This window comes from Cimex lectularius, unplaced genomic scaffold (assembly GCF_000648675.2).
Source record: "Cimex lectularius strain Harlan isolate CLEC.00 unplaced genomic scaffold, Clec_2.1 scaffold109, whole genome shotgun sequence".
NCBI lineage: Eukaryota > Metazoa > Arthropoda > Insecta > Hemiptera > Cimicidae > Cimex > Cimex lectularius.
This window is the reverse complement of record NW_019392781.1, coordinates 484,299-507,021: the sequence shown is the minus strand read 5'-3', so window position 1 is coordinate 507,021 and position 22,723 is coordinate 484,299. Positions and strand designations below refer to the sequence as shown.

The window sequence follows — 22,723 nt, the reverse complement described above, 5'->3', positions numbered from 1 at the left end:
TTGTTTAAAATATAAAATGATCGGGCTCTTTGTTAGAAGACCTTATGAAAATTAATTGCAATTAAACATAAAAATTAAATATATTTCCTTCAATTTGAAAATTTAAAACAAATATATAAAATAGGTTCTTATATATATATANATACGTTTCATACAATTTGAGAATTTAAAACAAATATATAAAACGGGCTCTTTCTTAGAAGACATTATGAAAATTAATTGCAATTAAACATAAAAATTAAATATAAACATTAAATATTTTTCAGTCAATTTGAGAATTTAAAACAAATGTAAAAATGGGTTCTTATAACATAAAATACCTCATGGAAATTAACTGCTATCAATCAATTATTAATTAATGTTAAAAAGAGTTAATTTTACGTAAAAAGCTATAAAAACAAATGATTCTTTTACTATTTCGAGACTTTTTAAAATATAAAATAACTGGCTTATAAAAAAATTATTTTTATATTTTCAAAAAATCTGGGATTAATAAAAGAACCATTTGACTTTATACCTTTTTCCCGTAAAATTTATCGTTTTTAACTTAAAATTAACCTTTTTTATTTCAAACTAACGCTTTTCAATTTCAAATTAATCTTTTTTAATTGCAAATCTACCTTGCTTAAATTCGAATTGACACTTTCTTTAAAGCGTTAAAAAAAACTGAGATGGTGTGAAATATAAGCATATAAAGTAAAATTCCTTTTATTTGCGAATGTTGTTTAAATATACAATAATCATGCCTTTAGAAGACAATATAAAAATTAATTACTATTAAATTTAAAAAATAAATATAAAATTAAGGGTAGACAAATGGTTAATTTGACGGAAAAATGCTATATTTAAATATAAAATTAAAATCTTGGAAGACCATATGAAAATTTCAATTAAAATTAATATAAAATTGCTTTAAAAAAAGGATTAATTTGAAATTAAAAAGGTAGATTTACCTCGTTGTTTTTTTTTCAAAGATTGTTGTGGTTAGGTTTTAAAAAACATGAAACGAAACAATCAGTTTCAAAAAAACCTTTTAAAGTGGTTGTTTTGTTCCATGTTTTAAAAAAACCTGACCACAAATTAAAAGGGGTTAATTTGAAGTTGAAAAAGTGTCAATTTAAGATTGAAAAATATTAATTTGATTTGGTAAAGAGAGTTATTTTGATGTGAAAGAAAACAACATGAAAATGGAGTCAAGGATGATTAGCCTTTTTATACAAATATAACCAGTGTAAAGTGCACTCGTCGATTGCCCTTGACCCGTTGGCACCCGCCGGCGTGGGCCCGGGTTTCGAAGAGGAGTGGGTCAGGCTGATTGACCCATTTTTTTGACAGCGGGCGGTTCCAAAAAAAAAAAATGCAAAAAAACAACTCACCTCCTCCATCCCGTGAAGGGCTTGACGACGATTTCATCTTCCGGGAGCCCCAGGAGACCTACGACGGCCAGGAGCCACGCAAAGACACAGAGGGCCACGATCATCACGAGCCTCGTTGGCAGAATCATAACTGTCAATATGCCAGTCTGAAATGGTAAAAAGAAAACGACTTACAGACAAGTTTTTTTTTTTCCCAACCAGTTTCTCTTAATTCTGCTGATTGGAAAAATACATAAAAACAAGAATCAACGGGATTCACAGTCAACTTCATGTCCAGGTTTTTCCAGTCTCGCGAAAATACGTTCTTGAGTTCACAAAGAAAAACTAAGAATTAATAAACATTGCAGGTTTTTGGACCGAATTTCAGTTAATTAGTATAAGAAATGCCCAATTGTTCGAAACGTAAAAGCGACGTTCCGAGCAGTGCATCGCTGCGTTGAAATTGATTGGAAAATCTCATACTTCCCAATTGAACTCAGGACGTGTGTTACGTTAACGGTCGCTTTCGACACGCAATCGTCCTCACCGGAACCTTATTTTAATCGAAAGTTCAATTTGCATTACGGTCGGATTACTTAGACGATGAGCGGATTCGGTTCATGCCTCAATTCAAAGCACGTTTTCCATTTTCACTACTGGAAAGAAAGAAAGTGTGGCAAGCGAACAGAATTTCTACATGACGCGCAGCTTGCACAAAAGGAGCCGACGGCAGATCTATAAAAAGCCGTACGATATTAAAACATTATAAAAATATTAAAATTCAAATAATGAGGAAATGTTTCATGGGATTTTTTGTTTGAAAATTTCATAGACCTTCAAGAGCTAAGTCTAAGTTATTAAGTCGCGAAACCTTGGAGATTTGGCTTCCTGAACTCCTCATATTTAGAAAGAGATATTCAACAAACAACCACTACAGTTGGGTTAATTAAAAGCAATAAATATCAAATTTAAGACGGTTTTTTTTTCATTAAGTTTTTAACACTCATTTTTTTTTCTTTTGATTTGGGTAGGGACGAAAGTATCTAAGTCTGACTTATCAAGGAGGTGAGTTGGCACTGAATGCATGTCAAGGCGATTAGTCTAAACCTCTTTTTCTATCAAGACCTGATTTGGTTAAACTTGTTGCCTTTTTCTTTGTTACTTTGTGCTCGAGCAAACAATTCGAAGCCGGCTTTTAAAAAAGGTCAGAGACAATTTCGAAAAACTTCTACAAATCCTGTTTTTGTTATTTTTTTCGGTCTTTGTAATCCTGAGAGAAAGAGAAGGAGATTAAATGAATGTGAGAGAACGAAAGAATGATTAAGAAAGAGAAGATTGAGTGAATGAGAGAGAAAGAAAGAAAAAATGAGAGAGAGAGAGAGAGAGAGAGAGAGAGAGAGAGAGAGAGGAAGAGAAGATTGAGTGAATGAGGGAGAAAGGAAAAAATAAGAGGTAGAAAGGGAAGATTANAGAGAAACATTAAGTGAATGAGAGAAGAAGGTAGGAAGTGAGAGAGAGAGAGAGAGAGAGAGAGAGAGAGAGAGAGAGAGAGAGTGTGTGTGAGAGAGAGAGAGAGAGAGAGAGAGAGAGAGAGAGAGAGAGAGAATGAGTGAGTGATTGAGGGTGGGAGAGATTGAATGAATGAGGGAAAAGAGATATTTAATGAAGGGGAAAAGGGAGAAAGGGAGCTAAATTAAATGAATGAGAGAAAGAAAAGATTAACTGAAAGAGAGAGAAAGAAAACTTAAGAGAAACGGTTGAGAGACTGAGAGAGGGAGAGAGAGATATTGTATGAAGGGGAGAAGGAAGAAAGAGAGCCAAAATGAATGAATGAGAGAGAAAGCCCAGTCGATGGGTGTGCAGGATCTGACTCATAGAAGAAGGGTCATCCTCACCCGATTAAGAATAGGCCGTACGAGGTTGACGCACAGACACTTGCTTTTGGGCCAAAACCCCAAATGCAGAGAAAGGTTGCTTGATATGTCCACCTAATTGAAGGATGCAATTCCTTGGCTGCATACATAGAGCGCGCAGGAATGCAACCCGATTAGAGAATTGTGCTTGAGTTCGGAGTTGCGTATTTGGGTCCCCTGTTCAGATTCTTGGACGAAACGAGGTTGTTACATAAAGTAATAATAATTGTGTATACCTAGGTTGAGTTGAAAATGAATGTGTTTATTAGCGTGAATGTGTGATGTAAGTAGGTCGAGTCCATCGACCCTCAGTTAGGTTAGTCGTATACTACTGCGTACTATATGTCGTATACTATATGTATAAAGGTTGTTTTGTGAATGAATGTATTTATTAGCGTGAATGTGTGATGTGAGAGGGCCGATGGAGGAATATCGAAAAGCCATAGACCCTCAATCAGGTTAGTCGTATACTACTGTGTACTACATGTCGTATACTATATGTACAAATGTTGTGTTGTGAATGAATGTATTTATTAGCGTGAATGCGTGATGTGAGATGGGCGATGGAGGAATGTCGAGTAGCCCATCGATCCTCAATTACGTTAGTCCTGTACTTTTGTGTATGTATAAATCGTATATTATTTGTGTAAAGGTTGTGTTGTGAGTGAATGTATTTATTATCGTGAATATGTGATGTGAGAGAGCCGATGGAGGAATATCGAGTAGCCCATCGATCCTCAATCAGGTTAGTCGTATACTATTGTCTACTATATGTCTTATATTATATGTAGAAAGGTTGTTTGGTGAGTGAATGTATTTATTAGCATGAATGTGTAATGTGAGTGGGTCGATGGCGGAATGTCGAGTAGCCAATCGATCCTCAATCAGGTTAGTCGTATACTATTGTCTACTTATGTCTTATATTATATATGTAAAGGTTGTGTTGTGAATGTATGTATTTATTAGCGTGAATGTGTCATGTGACGGGTCTATGAAGGAATATCGTGTACTCCATAACCCTAATTGAATGAATAGTATGTAAATAGCAGTGAATATATTTAAGAAAGAACTGAGTATGAACGAGTATGAACTGCATGCGTTGGGTGCTGAATTGACCTAGCTGTTGACAGCACCCTTCCCCCAGAGCCCAACCACGGGCTGGACGGATAAAACTAAGGTCACTCCCGGGTGGGTGATACTCGAGTCTGCCGGCAATTTACTGTAAGTAGCAAAAGCTGGAATTGCCATGTGTGGATTTGAGTCTATGCAAATCCAAATTTTGTTTAACGGACTTAATCAATTTAACAACTTTAAAATTTAAACTGTAAGTACTAAGTGTATTAAAATTGGTCCAGTCACCAGACCACCAAGAAGAACACCACTTCCCACCTAAGCAGATTATCGTTGCGGTAAAAACTTCACGCTCTCGTTTCAAATAAAATCCGGAAACAAAGGTTTTGATCGCCGTTGATTTCTGTCGGTTATTATCTCATGCTTTCAGACTTTTGAAGGATACACAAGGGGGGGGACTCTTTCTTCACGTTTGGTCAAAGTTGGATTACACGAGTTGAATTTTCCCAGATAAGTTAATAATTGTAATTCTCTTTTCTGTATATGCCGATTGGATTTGGCGGATAGTTGTTTCTTTCTCACAATTTTCTTATTTATTATGCATTGTATATTTCCTTTGACGGAGCCGTATCCGGGCACATTTCGCGGTTCACTTATCGAAATCCGTTCACGAAGTGTTTAAGACTTTTTAAGACGAAAAAGGAATGAAAAACCAGTCCCACTTTCGACTCGTGGAACGAATGCAAGCGCTTCAGCACATGTTACAACGGGGAAACTAACGGGAAAAACGGTTTTCCTGGCCCTCCGCGTCGGAACAGCCGTGAAAATTCTTTTCCGATCCGAACGGGTGTATTGCGACCTTTTTTCCCACTCCTACGACAAAAATCTAATTATAATAAATACACATAACTCCTTTATTTAATTTATGTCTCTTTACAGAGAGCGTGTAGCAATGCAACCCGGTATGAGAATTGTGCTTGAGCAAGGCTGTTGGCTCTCCTATCCCAATTTTTGGATAAAACAGGACTGGTTTATTGTACATATAATAGATATCTCCTTTTGTGAATGTATATTGAATGAATTTATTTTTATGTATGTTTTAGCGAGTAGTGTGAGATGGTTTGTGGTGACTATAGTACCCCTCAATTATATGTAATAATATCCAATAATAAGAGTCAAAATTTATCATTTTATTTTCGATATATTGGTTTATTATGTGGGAAAATCTATTTTCGAGCTTTTATGGTAATTCTTTCTAAACCACAACAGTCTGTCGGTGCGTTCCAACTTTGTGCTTCAATCTATTAACCTCCAACTTGAATTTATGAAATAAAGCTCATAGACAAGAAAGGTTGGGGATTTTAGGCTATAGTTCTGTTTTAGTTTTGTTGGCAAATTAGTATCTGTTGCTTTTTGCCCATATTTTTAATTCACCTCAGCAGTGTATCCCTGTGTTCCGGCTTCTTGATATAACTTATGAACTTCTAACTTAAATTTATGACATAATCCTCAGAGACAAGAAACCCAGTTCCAACTCTATACTTACTATTCAATTAATTAAGCTTTATAGTTGAGATAAAAAAGTCAGTGTCACGAGCGGGATTCGAACCTACGACCTTCGGCTTGATACGCAACTATTCTACGACTTGAGCCATCATGACTTCGATCCTCTCGGGCGCTACTCTACGACTAACTTCCCATCTCAACCCCACCTTTTGAATTTTTCCTCCTTTTTGCCATTTTTCAATACTTATTGCTGGTTTTAAATAAATCTTTATTAATTTAAGTTTTAGAAACAATTTTTTGACCTTTTTCCTGATAAAATGAGATAAAGATTAATACAGAGCTGATCCATATATAGATTAATATGTACATTTTTTTAAGTGGGGACAGAACTTGGATTGAAATGAGCAGTAAAAAAAATGTTTTTAAAAATTCAATTCGGATTCGTTTCGATTATTAGAATTTGTTGGAAAGCATAATTTCTTTTCTTTTGGACTTAGTTGACAAGGGTTTGATTTTATGTCTTCTGGTTTAACTTATGGACGTCCAACTTGAATTTATGAAACAAACCTCAGTAAACTTTGATTATTTAAGCTTCAGGTCTACCTAGTTTTGTTAGAAAATCCCACGTCACAGCAGTTTATCGCTGCGTTCCAACTTCGTACTTCAATTTATTAAACTACAAATTTATGAAATAAGTCTCACAGATATGAAACCTCGAATAATCTACGCTACGATTCTGAATTAGTTTTTTTAGAAAATCAGTTTCTTTTTCTTTTTGACCATAATCTTAATACACCACAGCAGTGTATCGCTGATTCGTTTCGATTATTAGAACCGTGGGAAAGCATAATTTATTTTCTTATGGACTTTGTCAACAAGCGTTTGAGTTTATGTATGTATAAGTGAGAAAAATTAACAACACGAAAAAAACAAGAACGTGATGTTCCGTCTTCTTGGTTCAAGTTATGAACCATCGACATAAATTTACGAAATAAACCTCAGGGACAAGAAACCTCGGTTAATTTAGGCTATAGTTCTGGCTTATTTGTGTTATAAAATTTGTTTTTGTTTCATTTTGACCATATTCTCACGACACATCAGTTTATCGCTGCATTTCTACTCCATACTTTTGTTGCTTTCAAATATAACTTTATTAATTTAAGTTTGAGAAACAATTTTTTAGTCCATTTTCCTGATAAAATGAGATAAATATTAATACAGAGCTGATCTATGTACATTTGTTTAAGTTGGGACAGAACTTGGGTGGATATGAGCAGAATGACGCTTTCGGTAAAGTAGGCCAAAAAAAAGGTTTTTGAAAAACTAATTCAGATTTTAGAGATTTTAGCGCTGGATTCGACTGAGACCATTTTGATTTCACTGATGTCCACAGATCCACTTAAAAATTCATAATTCCATTGGATTCTATATAAATTAAATTTTTTTAGAATCGTTTGAAAGTATAATTTCTTTTCTTTTAGTCTTTGTAAACAAGGGTTTGATTTAAAGTTAGTATAAATGAGAAAAATGAACAACACGAAAAAAACAAGAACGTGATGTTCCGACTTTTTGGTTCGAGTTATGAACCATCGAAATAAATTTATGAAATAAACCTCAGAGACGAGAAACCTCAGATAATTTATGCCACCGTTCTGGTTTATTTCTGTTATAAAATTTGTTTTTGTTTCATTTTGACCATATTCTACGTCACATCAGTTTATCGCTGCGTTCCAACTTTGGGCTAAAAGAAGTTAGCCTTAACTTACTAAACTCCATCTTCCATTTATGAAATAAACCTCATAGAGAAGAAACCTTGGATAAGTAGGCAAAAAAGTAAAACCAATTCGGATTCGTTTCTTCAGTTCCACTTAAAAATTAAAAACTCCATTGGAGTCTATGTAAATTAAACGTTATTAGAATCGTCGGAAAGCATAATTTCTTCTCTTTTAGTCTTTGTCAATAAGGATTTGGTTTTCTGTTAGTATAAGTGAGAAACATAAAAAAAATGAAAAATGTTAAGGAAAAGTAGAAAACAAACTAATAAAATATTTCCAACCCAAGCAAAACTAATTGTTTTATTAAACTTATAGTAAGGTTTTTGATAAAATTTTCATTTTATACACCAACTAATATTATTTTTAAATCGTGACTAGTTTTAAAAAAATTTCACTTTTCCAGTGTTTTTGGGTTTTTCAGTTTCAAAGGCAATAAGGACCGCAATCTCGCTAAAAATAATCGGCGAAATATCTTTTCACAGCCCGGAAACAGGAAACTGACCTTTCTTCGGACTCGTGTCATCCTCGTCAACTTCGTTCTTCAATATATTAAAATCCAACTTGAATTTATGAAATAAACCTCATAGAGAAGAAACCTTGGATAAGTAGGCAAAAAAGTAAAACCAATTCGGATTCGTTTCACGAACAATTTAAAACCCTAAAATACAAATTTGTATTACAAACAAAAATAGATATTTTTTCGCTGGATTCGTACTGAGGCAAATTTTGTTTCGGTGATCCACATAAATATTTGTAACTCTATTGGATTCTATGTAAATTAAACGTTATTAGAATCTTTTGAAAACATCATCTTTTTTATTCCTAGGAAAAATAGAATATCAACAAAAAACTCAAACGTGTTATTTTATATCTCGAATCTGAAAACTTGGATAATTTAGGCTACAGTTCTGATTTAGTTTTGTTAAAAAATTAGTTTCTGCTGATTTTTGGCCATATTCTAAATTCATCACAGCAGTGTATCGCTGCGTTCTAACTCCACAGTTATTGTTGCTTTATATATCTTTATTAATTTAAGTTTTAGAAACAATTTTTTGACCTCTTTCTTGATAAAATGCTATAAAGCTGATCAATAAGTATCAGTATGTACAATTTTTTTAGTTGGGTCAGAACTTGGCAGAAAATGAGCGGTAAAATAGGCTGAAAAATTGTTTTTGAAAAACCAAGCAAGCAAAAGCAAAATTTCTTTTCTTTTAATCTTTGTTAAAAAGGGTTTGGGTTTATGTTAAGTATAAGTGAGAAAAATTAACAAAAAAAGTGATATTCCGACTTCTTGGTTACTAACCCACCGACTTGAGTTTATGAAATAAACCTAAGAGACAGGGAAGCTTGGAGATTTTAGGGTTCAGTTCCGGTTATAAAATTTATTTCTTTCTCCTTTTTGGCCATACAATTCTGACTTATTGGTTTAAGTTATGAAACTCCAACTTGGCTGGACCTCATATTAAACAAGTACTGGCATTAAAACCCAGCAAACTTAATTACTTACTAAAAAGGTTGAGTAAATAATAAGTTGTATTCTTTTAATTTTTGACGTATTGCGAGAGAAAGCCTATCGAAAACCAATTAAACCGTAGAAAATAGTTCGGTAAACATCGTAGTCAAAATAAGACTAGCTTTAAAATTTCTTCCAAAAATTTTTTTGGCTATTTTTTACTCTTTTTTTTCTTCTTCCACTTAGGACTTTCTACTTCCAAATTGAACGATTGTAGTTTGGAGGACGAGGGAAAGCACATCTTCAAATTCTCTTCGCGAAAATGTACTTTTAACATAAATTTTAAAAAAATAAATAAACAAAATGTACTGGATATATTTAAAAATAATATTATTTGGTGTATAAAATGACAATTTTATCAAAAACCTTACTATAAGTTTAATAAAACATTTTTTTTTGCTTGGGTTGGAAAATGTAAAAAACAACAATTTCGTCTGGTTTGTTTTTGTTTTTCTCCCTTTCGAAGATTTTTCTAGATTTACAAATCGAAAATCCCCGACGTATTTTTGAAACGGGCCGGCTTTCACTGAGTCAAGGGCGACCGCCGGATCGGGTACCGGTCGACCCTGAGGATGACACGAGTCCGAAGAAAGGTCAGTTTCCTGTTTCCGGGCTGTGAAAAGATATTTCGCCGATTATTTTTAGCGAGATTGCGGTCCTTATTGCCTTTGAAACTGAAAAACCCAAAAACACTGGAAAAGTGAAATTTTTTTTAAACTAGTCACGATTTAAAAATAATATTAGTTGGTGTATAAAATGAAAATTTTATCAAAAACCTTACTATAAGTTTAATAAAACAATTTGTTTTGCTTGGGTTGGAAATATTTTATTAGTTTGTTTTCTCCTTTTCCTTAACGTTTTTCTTTTTTTTTATGTTTCTCACTTATACTAACAGAAAACCAAATCCTTATTGACAAAGACTAAAAGAGAAGAAATTATGCTTTCCGACGATTCTAATAACGTTTAATTTACATAGACTCCAATGGAGTTTTTAATTTTTAAGTGGAACTGAAGTGAATTTTCGCCTTTTCATAATTACTCCGATTTTATTCGAAAATCACAAATTGATTGTAACATTGGAACGACTCTTCGGTTTTTAAGGAAACTTTACAAGGTTTTAGAACTTTACACGTAATGACATAAGCACGGCCTCGGTAAATAAATTATAATTCAGGATATAAAATAAAACGTTCGAGTTGTGCGTTGATTTCATTATAATTTTCCTAAGAATAAAAAAGATGTTTTCAAAAGATTCTAATAACGTTTAATTTACGTAGAATCCAATAGAGTAACAAATTTTTATGTGGATCATCCGAACAAAGATTGCCTCGTCACGGATCCAGCGAAAAATATCTATTTTTTGTTTGTAATAAAAATTCCTATTTTAGGGTTTTAAATGGTGCGTGAAACAAATCCTAATTAGTTTTACAAAACAATTTTTTTGCCTACTTATCCAAGGTTTCTTCTCTATGAGGTTTATTTCATAAATGGAAGATGGAGTTTAGTAAGTTAAGGCTAACTTCTTTTAGCCCAAAGTTGGAACGCAGCGATAAACTGATGTGACGTAGAATATGGTTAAAATGAAACAGAAACAAATTTTATAATAGAAATAAACCAGAACAGTGGCATAAATTATCTGAGGTTTCTTGTCTCTGAGGATTATCTCATAAATTTATGCCGACAGTTCATATCTTGAACCAAGAAGTCGGAACATCACGTTCTTGTTTTTTCCGTGTTGTTAATTTTTCTCATTTATACTAACATAAAATCAAACCCTTGTTGACAAAGGCTAAAAGAAAAGAAATTATGCTTTCAAACGATTCTAAAAAAATTTAATTTACATAGAATCCAATGGAGTTATGAATTTTTAAGTGGAACTGTGGACATCAGTGAAATAAAAATTGTCTCAGTCGAATCCAGCGAAAATATCTCTATTTTTTGTTTGACATAAAACTTCGTGTTTAACGATTAAGGTGCTTGAAACGAATCTGAATTAGTTTTTCAAAAACCTTTTTTTTGGCCTACTTTACCGAAAGCGTCATTCTGCTCATATCCACCCAAGTTCTGTCCCAACTTAAACAAATGTACATAGATCAGCTCTGTATTAATATTTATCTCATTTTATCAGGAAAATGGAGTAAAAAATTGTTTCTCAAACTTAAATTAATAAAGTTATATTTGAAAGCAATAATAAGTACGGAGTGGGAACGCAGCGATACACTGCTGTGGGAATAAAGAATATGACCAAAAATAAAGAGAAATAAATTTTATAACACAAATAAGCCAGAACTATAGCCTAAATTAACCGAGGTTTCTTGTCCCTGAGGTTTGTTTCATAAATTTAACTCCAAGGTTCATAGCTTGAACCAAGAAGTCGGAAAATCACATTCTTGTTTTTTTCGTGTAGTTAATTTTTCTCACTTACACATACATAAACTCAAACCCTTGTTGACAAAGTCCGAAAAAAAAAGAAATTATGCTTTCCCACAGTACTAATAACCGAAACGAATCCGACTTGGTTTTTCAAAAACTTTTTTTTTTGCGTAATATACCACTCATTTCCATCCAAGTTCTGTCACTACTTAAAAAAATGTACATATGGATCAGCTCTGTATTAATCTTTATCTCATTTAATCAGGAAAAAGGTCAACAAATTGTTTCTAAAACTTAAACTAATAAAGATATATAAAGCAACGTTAGAACGCAGCGATACACTGCTGTGGTGAATAAAGAATATGGTCTAAAAGCAGCACAAACTAATTTTCTAACAAAACTAATCATAATTGTGGGTCTTCAGGTTTGTTTCATAAATTTAATTTGGACGTTCATAGGTTCAACCAAGAAGTCGGAACGCAGCGATACACTGCTGTGGTGAATAAAGAATATGGAATTTTATATCAGATTCACTTGTGTCACCTATGTCCCTAGATCTGCCACCTAAACCAATAACCCCAAAACAAGTATCACAAGAAATACGACAGTTTCCTACAAAAAACTCACCTGGTCATGATTTGATAAGTTTCTTGAAGAACTTCCCAAAAAAGCAGACGTATTTTTGACTTCTTTATTTAACGCAATTTTGAGGACTACACACTTCCCCATACAATGGAAACTTTCTTACATTAAAGTGATCCCAAAGCCCCATAAAAATTTAAGCTCTCCATCATCTTATCGTCCTATTAGTTTGTTACCCGGTCCTTCTAAATTATTCGAAAAATTAATTTACAAAATAATTATCTCTATTGCTACTTCGAACAACATCTCACCAGACCATCAATTTGGCTTTCGAACCCATCACTCCACCACTCATCAACTTCACAGAGTGACTGATTTCATTACTTCGTGTCTCGAGCAGAAACTGTACGCGACTAGATGTTTCTCAGGCCTTCGACAAAGTATGGCATGAGGGATTATTATACAAATTAAAATTATTTTTACCCCAGGCCTATTATCTGATTATACAATCATACCTTAAAGAGAGATTTTTCGCAGTAAACCAGGGTACGGAGACTTCTGGGATGGAAGAAGTGCTTGCGGGTGTGCCACAAGGGTCAATACTCGCTCCGCTGTTGTACACAATTTTTACTTCTGATATGCCCACAAATGAAAATACACTTACCGCCACATACGCAGATGACACCGCCATATTAACAAGCCATCTCTCTTCTACACAAGTTTCACTCATGTTACAAAACCACATATCAACAATTGAAAAATGGAGCAATCTTTGGAAAATAAAGTTTAATCCCTCAAGATCACAACATATCACCTTTACACTCCGTCGTGAGACCTGTCCTAGCATATACTTATACAATGAACCTGTTCCTCAATCCGACAAAGTTAACTATTTAGGACTTACATTGATAGAAGACTAACTTGGAATCCACACACACGATTAAAAAACAGACACTGAACAAACGATTCAAAATTCTTTATTACCTACTCGACCGACAATCAAAATTACCACTAAAATCAAAACTATTTGGATGTACGGGTCCAAGTATATGGATCCGCGAAGTGTTCCAATATTCAAAGATTACAAAGTTTTCAATTCAAAATTTTAAGACTAATTGTTTCTGCCCCTTTTTATGTAAGCAATAATACACTTCACAGAGATCTTCAAATCCCAACAGTTTTTTCATCCATCAAAACATATTACAGACGTTTTCATAGTAAATTACAAAATCACACCAACACACAAATACGATTACTCCATTCTCCACAATTACCACGTAAACTTATGAAAAGAATATGGATAAGAGACCTCTTAAATGATTAATATCATTTCATTAATCCAGAGCGGCTGCCAATGGGTAGCTTTCTCCATAACGCCCATAATGCCAAACACATAATCTGAAATCCAATCTGCTGGTTGTATATAATACATGTACAGTTGTAGATATAAATAAATGAAGTAAAAAAAATATATTAAAAGTAATAAAAATGAAAAAGAGATGAATGAAAAAATTCTTCAATTTTTTTTTAATATTCGATTTTGTTTACGAAGATAGGTTGGTGAAACTGCGTCTAGTTAATGAAGTTCTAAACCCCTTTAAAATTCCCTGTGGATCGGTGAAGTCGTTTCAAAATTATTACCATTTTTGTAACTTTTGAAAAAAAAAATCTGAGGCAATTTCTAAGGCGAAAATTAGGAATTATTTTTAAAACTCATTTTCTCACAAAATTGTATTCGAAATCGAGATCTTTGTTTTTGAATTCTGAGTTCTGAAAATGGGTCCGATTTTAATCGAAAATCGCAAAAATGTCGATAACATTGAAACCCTTCCTTAAGAAACTTTACAAGGTTTTAGAACCACATAATACACGTAATGACATAAGCCTGGCCTCCGTAAATAAATTATAATTTTAGATATAAAATAAAACGTTTGAGTTGTTTGTATTCTACTTTTCTCACTTATAATAACATAAAATCAAATCCTTGTTGACAAAGACTAAAACAAAAGAACTTAAGCTTTCTAACGATCATAATATTGTTTAATTTACATAAAATCCAAAGGTTTATGCTTTTTTAAGTGGAGGAACTCTGCACATCGGCGAAACAAAAATTACCTCAGGTGAATCCGACCAAAACATTTCTATTTTTTCCCCTATAATAATCAGATTTTAAGGATTTTAAAAGATACCTGAAACGAATCCGAATAGGTTTTTGAAAAAAAAAATTTTTACCTGCTTTAACGAAAGCATCATTTACAATCGTGTATCGTTGCGTTCAAAGCTTTTAAATTATGAACCTCCATCTTGAATTTATCAAATAAACATTCTTGGCAATACAATTTTTACAGTTTATTTCACAGGTCTAATAATTTGGTGTTAAATTATTTCTGAAGAATCTTATGTTTATCTTCACTTCACCCCAGCGGTGTATCGCTGCGTTCAAAGCTTTTAATTTTTAAACCCCCACCTTGAAATTATCAAATAAACCTCCTAGGAAATAAAACGTTTACAGTATTTACAGTACATTTCACATTTCTAATAATTTGGCACTAAATTATTTCTGAAGAGTCAGATGTTCATCCTCACTTCACCACAGCGGTGTATCGCTCCGTTCTAACTCAATACTGACAGGTCTTTATTAAGTTATGTTTTAGAAAAAAAATTTTTGTCTACTTTAAAGAAATTATCTTTTCGTTTTGACAACTTTATGTATATCTAAATATCATTTAAAATATTAGTACGATATTAATTATTATGTGTGGTGATTAGTGACCGTTAATCGATATTTATTTAGAATTCGTGAGATGCGGTCTGGTGTGATGTAGGTTTCAGAAAAACAATTTTTTCTTTATCGTGCCAAAGTTTCGATCTTTATTGAGATCATCTTCAGGGCCTGGGATTTACAAACATTGTTTACATATTACAGTTACATTTTGGATGTGGAAAATTGAATTTATACAACGCAAAATATATTTTTTATATATTCAATCAAAGTATTTCTTATTTATATTATTTATTTATTATTTATATTTATATATTTATTTATATATTTATTTATATTATCTTATTTATTTCTTATTTATTTTATTATTATTTTTATATCAGTACTGGCATATCTTTATTCATTTATGTCTTAGAACCAATTTTTTTCCTGATCAAATGGTATAAAGAGTAATGCAGAGCTGATACATAATCTCAATACGTACATTTAATATGCTGGGGTACGAATAAAAAAAAATCATAATTTTAAAGCCTAAAGACAGGTCGAAAACCTTCAATCTCGAATTCATGATTTTAGACTTAGGTTCACTTAAATTGACACTAAAGTGTTAGAAAATCTGATACGTTTTCATGTCTGTTTTTACTACACTAGAGCAGTGTATCGCTGCGTTCTGAGTTAATACTGACATATCTTTATTCATTTATGTCTTAGAACCAATTTTTTTCCTAATCAACTGGGATAAAGAGTAATGCAGAGCTGATCCATAATTTCAATACTTACATTTATTATGCTGGGATACAATTTAAAAAAAAAGCATAATTTTAAAGCCTAAGGACAGGTCGAAAATCTTCCATCTTGAATTCATGATTTTAGACTACGGGTCCCTTAAATTGACACTAAATTGTTTAAAAATCTAATACTTTTTGATGTATGTTCTTACTTTACTAAAGCAGTGTATCGCTGCGTTCTGACTTTTTGATTTAACTAATGAACCTCCAACAAGGAAGTATAAATGAAACCTCATAGACAAGAAAATATGAACAAATGATTAGAGTTTTTAGAGTAGAGCTGTAGAGCTGTGGGCCCGTCCATTCTAGCTGTTATTCCGTAGCAACGCGTTGAAGAGAGAAGAAAATGAGCCTCTTTAAGATTGTTTATTAATTGTCCCTTAGCAAACAGTCGATTATGGTTTTTTTTATAATAGCCGATCAGGATGAAAAATTTGAAATCGTTAAGCCGGTTGTTTGCCAAGGGTGGCCCTGCTTTGGAAGGGAGAACGCCTTCGGATTTACACCGGATTAGAGGTCGTCCGACACGAAAACCGTCAAATAGATTCGACTTCCACGGCCCTGAGGAAAGGCGAAAGTCAAAATGATCAACGGGTAGAAATGTCACGACCCTGTATTGATAGGGGGATATTGGCAAAAATCTCTCGACCGTTGAAGACAATGAGCTCAAATTCTTCATAGTGGAACAATGGACATAGAAAGACCTTTTCATCGTTGAACAATCATTGCCGTTATGAAGCTCTCCTCAGAGAAATAGAAAGGGGAAAAAAAGAATTAAAAATCTTTGAAGGTAATCACAATTAGAAAGTCTCATCTTTTTTATCCCTAAGAATGTCCAAAATAATTGTTTCACTTTCTTGTAACAGTACCAACACAATTTTTCAGCTTTCAAGATTGTCAATAGTACGACAATAATAACATAAAGTCAATCGTAACGCTAATGACACAACAACAAAATAAATATGAAATAGATACAAAATTAGTTATGAAATGTGTATTATTGAGACTTTTTTTATGGCGTAGTTCTACATTGGCTTTGTGGACGTTGTGTGTTTTTGTGAGTATGCCTGTTTTTTGTACTTCTGTTTGTGTGTGGTGTATGTCTGTCTGCCTCTTTCTTTTTATATCTCTATTTTTTCTTTGCCCTTTTTGTCTGCCTATTCCTGTTCTCTTTCTCTCTTTCTGCATGTAACTTTTTTTTGTTTGTCTGTCTCTGTCTGACTGTCTCTCTCTCTCTAACTCTCTCTCTCTCTCTCTCTCTCTCTCTCTCTCTCNCTTTCTCTCTCTCTCTCTCTTTCTTTCTTTCTCTCTCTCACTCTCTCTCTTTCTCTCTCTCTCACTCTCTCCCTTTCTCTCTTTCTTTCTCTCTCTCTCTCTTTCTCTCTCTCTCACTCTCTCTCTCTTTCTCTCTTTCTTTCTCTCTCTCTCTCTTTCTCTCTCTCTCTTACTCTCTCTCTTTTCAATTTACTCAATTTCTCAATTTTACTTTTTCTCTCTCTATCTCCCTCCTTTTTTTCAATTTAGTCAATTTTTCTCTCTCTCTCTTTTCCAATTTACTCAGTTTCTCAATTTTACTCTCTCTCTCTCTCTCTCTCTCTCTCTCTCTCTCTCTCTCTCTCTCTCTCTCTCTCTCTCTCTTTCTATCATTTTATGTCCCTATCTTTTGTTAAATAATTCTAAGTAAGTTCTCAGAGTAGGTCTCCTTTTGTAAATTAAAAAGGAAGATGATACAATAATGCCGTCGTGTCTAATCCTATCATAAAATTAGAAAAGGCCCGGGTGTAAGAAATCTTTTCAATGAAAAAAATACATATGAAAAGCAAACAACGACGTATTAGACACTGAATGTTGAAATAGGCCGCATGAGCGGGGACGAGGTGTGTAAAAAAATTTCAAAATCGTACCGCACGTTACGGATAGAACCCCGCGAGGGCCCGTTTTATTTCGGTTTGTGTCCGGCACAATTCTTCACATTGTTGTATTGTGAGAAAGAGGTGAAACGTTTCTGCCGTTTCGCTACGTTTTCCAATCGGGAACCGTGTAAACGACGAACGTAAGAATTTTCGGAGATGCCAGGGGAAGTTACCGTTCTCAGCATGCCGGGTGAAAGTGGGCCGGGTTGGCACTTTCCAAGACCAGGAAGTCTTCGAAACCGCCTAAGGCTTCGTCGAAAACCTGATGGCGTTGGCCGAGTTGTCAGAAGGTCCTGAAGTTAGACGGCTGAGGGTTTATATAATTTATTGTCTTCCTTGATAGAACATCACGTAACAGGAACCCGGGTGCATATTAAATATCCTGGGCTCGCGATATTTTGTCTTTCGGCCAAACGGCCTAGATTTGAACACTCGGTGAAGTATGTTTACAATTTTATTCCTTGCAACATACCCTGCGTTTAAAAACAGGCTCAAGAGGATATTCAAGGGCGAAACTATTTAAACCAGGAAGGAAGAAGGAGGAGAAAGGATAGCAACTTTGTAATAGATTTAGACCCACGTGGACACGACTCTCCAGTTGAAAAATTAAAATAAACTTTTTTTTTTTTAATAGAGTAAGTAGAATAATTGTATCAACAAACGATAAAAGGTCAATGAGTCTCGTCGTTACGTGTTTCTCTGTATGGTTATGAGAATGATGCTAGGAAGCTGGAGTTTGGTATTATGCAAGCGCTCCGGCCTTTTGGCTTATTCTACATTTCCTTGTTCCTGAGTTCAGTTTAATTTCCGGACCGTGTCTGTACACTTTTAACCACTCACGCAAATAAATATATTCACTCATTCTGGTAGCCCACTGCAAATATATATAAAATCAAATACCCCTGACTACTTTGGTGTATAAATACACATACTCTAACTTTCACGCTAATAAATACATTCACTCAAAGTTCGAATATTTTCTAACCAACGTATTAAAGGGCGCTCTATAGGCGAGAATACACATAACTTTATCTGCTTCAAGTGTCTAACAAAACTTCCGTGAAATTAACCTTCTTTTTACTCCAAACTAACCCTTTTTTAATTTTAATTTAACCACTTCTCATTTACAACCTTTTTTATCTTCATACTCTTTTTAATTTCAAACTAACCTTTTTCGCGTCTTTTTTTTTCAAATTAAAAACCCTTTTTATCTTCAAATAAACTGTTTTAAATTTCAAACTAATCTTTTTTCTTTATGTAATTCTAATTAACCCTTTTTAACTTCAAATTAACTTTTTTAATATCAAATGAACCCTTTTTAACTTCAAATTAATCTTTCTTAATTTCAATTGAACTTCAAATTAATCATTTTTAACTTCTAATAAATTATCTTTTAATTTAAAACTAACCTTTTTTTTATGTAGTTCAAATTAACTCTTTTCAACTTCAAATTAAGTTTTTTCATTTTAAATAAACCCTTATTAATTTCAAATTAACCTTTCTTAATTTCAATTGAACTTCAAATTAATCATTTTTAACTTCTAATGAATTATTTTTTAATTTAAAACTATCCTTTTTTCTTTATGTAATTCAAATTAACTCTTTTCAACTTCAAATTAAGTTTTTTCATTTTAAATAACCCTTATTAATGTCGAATTAACCTTTCTTAATTTCAATTTAACTTCAAATTAACCCTTTTTAACTACTAATAAACTCTTTTTAGGTTCAAACGAAGCTTTTAAATTACGCCTTTTTAATTTTAAATTAATCCTTTTTAATTTCAGATTAACTTTTCTAATTTCAAATTAACCCTTTTCAATTTCAAATTAATCTTTTTTTATTTCAAATTAACCTTTTTATTTTAAATAAATCCTTTTTAATTTCAAATGAACCTTTCTTAATTTCAATTTAACTTTAAATCAACCCAATTAAATATTCTTTTCATCTAAGGCTTTTGGCCGGGATGAAAAATTAGTGTCACGGGCGGGATTCGAACCCACGACCTTCGGCTCAATACGCCGCTGAACAATAAGCCGAAGGACGTAGGTTCGAAACCCGTTCATGACACTAATTTTTTCTTAGATGAAAAGAATAATTAATTGAAATAATTCATATGGTCAATTATGGCCACTACACATTTCATTAAACCTTTTTTATTTCTAATTAACTTTTTTCACTTCTAATTAAGTTCCTACTTATTGCTTTCCTAGAAGCGTTAAATAAACTTAGAAGATGGTGTGTGGCATTCTGTATAAGAAATCATTTTATATTTTTAAAAAATTGTGAAATTCAGAGTTCAAATGCAGAATCCTCTAATTTCATATAAATTTTAGTTTGAATTATAATTAATTTTTATAGGGTCTTCTAAGAGTCCCATTGTTATTATTATTACTATTTTCGTTCGTTAATATATCGGAATTTTTCTTTACATTCTTATATTCCATACTGTCTCTCAAGTTTTCTTAGTGTTTTAAAGAAAAAGTTAATTTGGATTTAAAAAGGGTTAATTTGACGGAAAAATCTATACAATCGCATGTGTGCTTTAAAAGTCCGCGAGTAGGCCGCACCTTGGGTGAACAATGTGGTCTTTCCTTCGTGAGGAGATGCAACGGGTGTCAGCCCGGTGTGGCCTACCTTCAAGCGAGTCAATTTGATTTTTCTTTTTCTTTCCATTTCCTCCATGGCCCAATATTTGACCGACGGTTTCGTTCATTTCAGCTTGTTTTTGTCAAGGTTTAGACCTAATGAGCAGATATTTGGGCTGCTACTACAATAGTTTCACTGTATTGTACATAGATTGTATTGTACATACATTCACTGTTTTTTCGTTGTGTGTTCGAACTGTGAGATATGAAACCCGATGGAAAGGAACCTGAGAGGAGGGTGTCATTAGAAAGTGGCCGAACACACTGACACACTTCCCTTTACTTTCATCTCCGAGGCAGAGGAGAAAACTGAAGAATCCCAGTCCCATTCCGACGGGTCGAAGACCCCGTCTATCGTCTTTAAAATATCCGAAATTGTTTTTATTTTATATACTATCCATTAGGACCACCCACATTAGTCTTCCTACCGACTTATTACAATTGGCATAACCAGCTTTTTTCCAAACTTTTACATTGGACTCTCTAATCTGAGACTTTAGCTAGTAACTAGATAACACTTTTATAGATTTTGTATGTCACTGTTTTTTTTTAATTATAAGAGCTTTTTTGTAAATTATAAGTACAGGCGGGACTTTAGGACGTCCATAGCTCTTTTTAGATAAAGATATATCTGAGAATGAACTGTTCTATAAAGAAAAATATTCCAAATCTTTACTCTTAAATAGTCTATCCCAAGCAATGCAAGATAAATTTTTAACTGAAGGCATCATAAATGACATTTTTTTAAAATCATGCTATGATGATTATATTATTTATCAATTGGCAACAGCACATCTTCAGCTATGCTAGTTGGAAATTCATTTTATGCGGAAAGTATTAGGTCAAGAGAATTTTTTTTTTTCGTAATTGCCTTGGAACATATTTAAATAACTGGAATTAAATAATTGTTAAGTAGGTTGTAATCATATTAATACATCATTCAACTAATGTGTGTAAATTAAAAAATTCGTTTGGGGCGTCGGTGGCCGCAACGGTTTAGGCGTTGACCCGGCGCTCGTCACTGTAAGGTAAAGGTCCCTGGTTCGAATCCAGCGGCCCTGCATTATACAACATTCATCATACAACATACAAATTGGAAACGTACTTACAAATGGTTTTTTTTTTTTTCAAAAACACCGTCACCCTGAGGGTTTATATGACCTCTGCTGTTGCGAACCCCTCGTAAAAAAATCGTTTAAAAAATCCTCAACTGTTTTTATTATCGTAATTTTTTTTCTTTTTTACTTACTTGTTTGTTAACAAATAAAAAATTATATTATAAGTACATATTTTATTTCACATATAAATCCTAGTCATGACATTCTGGTAACATAAAGATATGCAGTTCAATTTTATACGAGAAAATACTTTCAGGAGAACGATTTTTTTTCTTTCAAAATCAAAATTGAAAACTTCATCACCTGCTGAGAAAATAAAATAACAACAGCCAGGCCCTGAAAAAATTTTCCTATCTACTCTTTCTTCCAAAACAACCAGACGATTGCTAAGGTTTCTAAAATTCTTGGGCGCTCGTCACTGTAAGGTAAAGGTCCCGGGTTCGAATCCAGCGGCCCTTCATTGGAAACGTACGTACAAATGGGCTTTTTCCCAAAAACACCGGCACCCCGAGGGTTGACCTCGTAGTTAATTTACCCTCGTAAAAAAATTAAATACTGATCATGGCAATTTCGTTTGTTTCGTTTATATATTGCGGTTCTTTTCCACAAATTTTCAACATTCTTTGTCACTTCCTGTATATTCTTTTATACATTTTTGTCGTTTAATTAAATTTTTATCATTTGATTTATTATTAATTGCTATTGCGCATCCTAGTTAATAAAATAATAATAATAATTCTAGAATTTTTCTAGGAAAAAGAACAAAAATAACATCAAATTATATATATAATGAAATAAGTTAAAGTTTGAAGTCTTCTTACAAAATAATCTTGGTACTTAAGTTTCTTCATTATCCCAGAAAGTTTTTTGGCACAATCAATTTTTTTTGTCGTGGAATCCAGTCTCATTTCTCTGTTTTAAGTATAGCAAACATTTTGTTAGTAACAATTTCTTTGATTTAATTTTGATCCGAGGGAATTCGGTTTGGTCCAAAGGTGGCAGTACAAGGACGGACGGTGAGCCCGTGACAAGTTGGCCATTTTATGAAGCCCATTAAAAACCGACAGGCGTGATAAATTCGCCTGTAGAAAATTCGTCCTCGGCCCTCTTTTCTCGAAAAGGGGCGCATGTGTGAATAAAAAAAAGAAATTAAGACTCATTGCGTGAAGTCAAATTTATGACTTCCTACGAAAAACAAATTGGATAAATTAACGTCAGCCAATCCGAGAAAACCTCCAAGATCGCAAAGTATTAGTATAGAAAGCAAAATTACATAATTAAAACTATTATAGAAAAAGGGGTGAACGAGAGAAAGGGAGAAAATTGATTATAAGAGATTTAGGATTGGTCATACACGTTTATCAAACAACGTTTTGAAACTTGATAGTCCTGGTCTTATTCGGCTTCCAAATCTGGATTAATTTTGTCTATCGATTTTCTTCAGTTCGT

At 33.2% G+C, this 22,723-nt stretch overlaps 1 protein-coding gene across 2 annotated transcripts in view; it reads right to left on the bottom strand.

Moving 5' to 3' along the window:
- LOC106665896 (lysophosphatidylcholine acyltransferase 1) overlaps positions 1-22,723 on the bottom strand; it is a 34,619-nt gene that overhangs the window by 6,571 nt on the left and 5,325 nt on the right. For both annotated transcript variants that reach the window (XM_024227745.1, XM_014392701.2), the window contains exon 2: positions 1,377-1,522. In XM_024227745.1, the coding sequence (XP_024083513.1) occupies positions 1,377-1,522 (146 nt within the window). The remainder of the gene's footprint in view (positions 1-1,376; positions 1,523-22,723) is intronic.